Source organism: Penaeus chinensis, chromosome 1 (genome assembly GCF_019202785.1).
Source record: "Penaeus chinensis breed Huanghai No. 1 chromosome 1, ASM1920278v2, whole genome shotgun sequence".
Lineage (NCBI taxonomy): Eukaryota > Metazoa > Arthropoda > Malacostraca > Decapoda > Penaeidae > Penaeus > Penaeus chinensis.
Genome location: NC_061819.1, coordinates 34920780 through 34923279, shown reverse-complemented (window position 1 = coordinate 34923279; position 2500 = coordinate 34920780). Strand labels below are relative to the sequence as shown.

At 36.0% G+C, this 2500-nt stretch overlaps 1 protein-coding gene across 1 annotated transcript in view; it reads right to left on the bottom strand.

Moving 5' to 3' along the window:
• LOC125027761 (G-protein coupled receptor dmsr-1-like) overlaps nucleotides 1–2500 on the bottom strand; it is a 63501-nt gene that overhangs the window by 33684 nt on the left and 27317 nt on the right. Inside the window, exon 4 of the mRNA XM_047616901.1 lies at nucleotides 2142–2402. Within this exon, the coding sequence (XP_047472857.1) occupies nucleotides 2142–2402 (261 nt within the window). The remainder of the gene's footprint in view (nucleotides 1–2141; nucleotides 2403–2500) is intronic.

The following is a 2500-nucleotide window of genomic DNA, read 5'->3' as shown; positions in this document are numbered from 1 at the left end:
TAACCGGTGCGCAACACGGTCTTGCTCCAGCCGCTGATGCTCTTTTGTTCGTTTCGCGCCTCCTTGTGAAGTCGATCGTCATTTGTTTTTGAAGTGTTTTTTTTATTGTTGAGTTTATTGTCTTGTCGTTATTTGTAAGCGAGTTATTATTTTTAATAGTTGCTGTCCTTGTTTTGTTTATTGTTTATTATAGGACTGTTTTTAGATCTTAGTAGAATCGGATCGCATGAGAATCATTGCGCAACACGGTCTTGTTTCAGTCGCTGATGCTCTTTTGTTCGTTTCGAGCCTCCTTGTGAAGTCGTTCGTCATTTGTTTTTTAATTGTTTGTTATTGAGTTTATTGTCTTGCCGTTATTGATAAGCGAATAATTATTTTTATCGTTTTTGTCTTTGTTTTGTTTCTTGTTTATTGCAAGATTGTTACTTGGTGCTAATTTCATCACTATTTTTGAAATAGGTATTTTTGTTTTTATTATTATCCTCATTATTTTAATTTCAGACAAGTATAACGGAAAATGGGAATAAATGACGGAAAAGAATAATAAGAAAGGGAATAAAAGATTTAAAAAAAGTAAAAAAGGCATAATAGATGATAAAGAAAGAATAAGAAAAGGAAGAATAAATTAAATAAAGAGCAAGAATTTCCGAAATAAGAAGAGGTAATAACTAAGGTAGTTAGAGAAAATAAAAATAGAGATTGATAACGAATGTAGAGAGATAATGATGATAATGACGTGACAAAAAAGATAAATATAATGATAATAATGATAACAATAGTGATAATAGGAATGATTTCAATTATGCTAATGATGATAATGATAATAATAGTGATAATAGGAATTATTTAAATGATGATAATGATGATAATGATAATAATAGTGATAATAGCTATGATTTTAATTATGCTAATGATGATAATGATAATAATAGTGATAACAGCAATGATTTCAATTATGCTAATGATGATAATGATAATAATAGTGATAATAGCAATGATTTTAATTATGCTAATGATGCTAATGGTGAAGTTGTTGATAAGGATAATATAACATTTAACGTTAATGATATTTCGCCCCTAAGGAGAGTAATAGCGATGTGGTTCTGAAATAAATGCTAATAAATTATGCAAATTATGATACTAATGATGATGAAGATAATGATGAATATGATGAGGGTGATGGTGACCGTGCTAATAGCAATGATGATGAAAATAATGATATTGATAAAGACGAGAATGAAAATAGTGACAACGGGAATAATGAAAATAATGATGATAATGACAAGAAAGAAAATAGTGGTAATGACGAGAATGAAGATAATAATAATGGCAAGAAGGATAATGATAATAATGACAAGGGTGTAAGAGTAAGATTAATTAATGAAAATAGAGATAAAGACAGGAATGAAAATAAAGATAATGACAAGGAAAATGATGGTGATAGTGATGAAAAATTAAAAAAAAAACACATGAAAGACTACACGATAGACTGATAGATGCTAATGACCCTCTCCCCTCTCTCACTCCTTAATTAATGAAAATAAAGATAAAGACAGGAATGAAAATAAAGATAATGACAAGGAAAATAATGGTGATAGTGATAAAAAAAAAAAAAAAAAAACATGAAAGACTACACGATAGACTGATAGATGATAATGACCCCCTCCCCTCTCTCCCGCCCCCCCCCTCACACTCCAACACCTCAATGACGTCACACACACACCCCCACCCCCACCCCACCAACCCCCCTCAAAAAAAAAATAATCAAGACGAATCAAAACGAATCAAAACGAATCAAAACGAATCAAAACGAATCAAAACGAATCAAAACGAACCAAAACGAACCAAAACGAATCAAAACGAATCAAAACGAATCAAAACGAATCAAAACGAATCAAAACGAACCAAAACGAATCAAAACGAATCAAAACGAATCAAAACGAATCAAAACGAATCAAAACGAACCAAACGAATCAAAACGAATCAAAACGAATCAAAACGAATCAAAACGAACCAAAACGAACCAAAACGAACCAAAACGAACCAAAACGAATCAAAACGAATCAAAACGAATCAAAACGAATCAAAACGAACCAAAACGAACCAAAACGAATCAAAACGAACCAAAACGGGCTCCTCACCTCATTCTTCTTGGGCGGCTGCTTGCCCTGACCTCCCCCAACCTCGTCCCCCGCCGACCCCTTCACTCTGCGGCTGACCCTGGCGAAGACGCTGGGGGTATTGGCGGCGCTGACACTGGCGGGCTGATGAGGTTTGCGGTTCGTCAGCTTCTGCCTGCGTTCTTTGGCCAGCCACATGGCCCTGATGATCGCTGGCATGATCTGGGCCAGGAGCAGGCACGGCACGAGCTTCACCAACACGCTGAACACGAGCAGGCATATCTGGGGGGAGGGAGGAAGGGGGGGAGGTTGGAGTGCTTTGTTGGAGTGGGGGAGGGGTGTTGGGGTCTGGTGGTGGAATGTTGGAGGGGCGGGGGGGG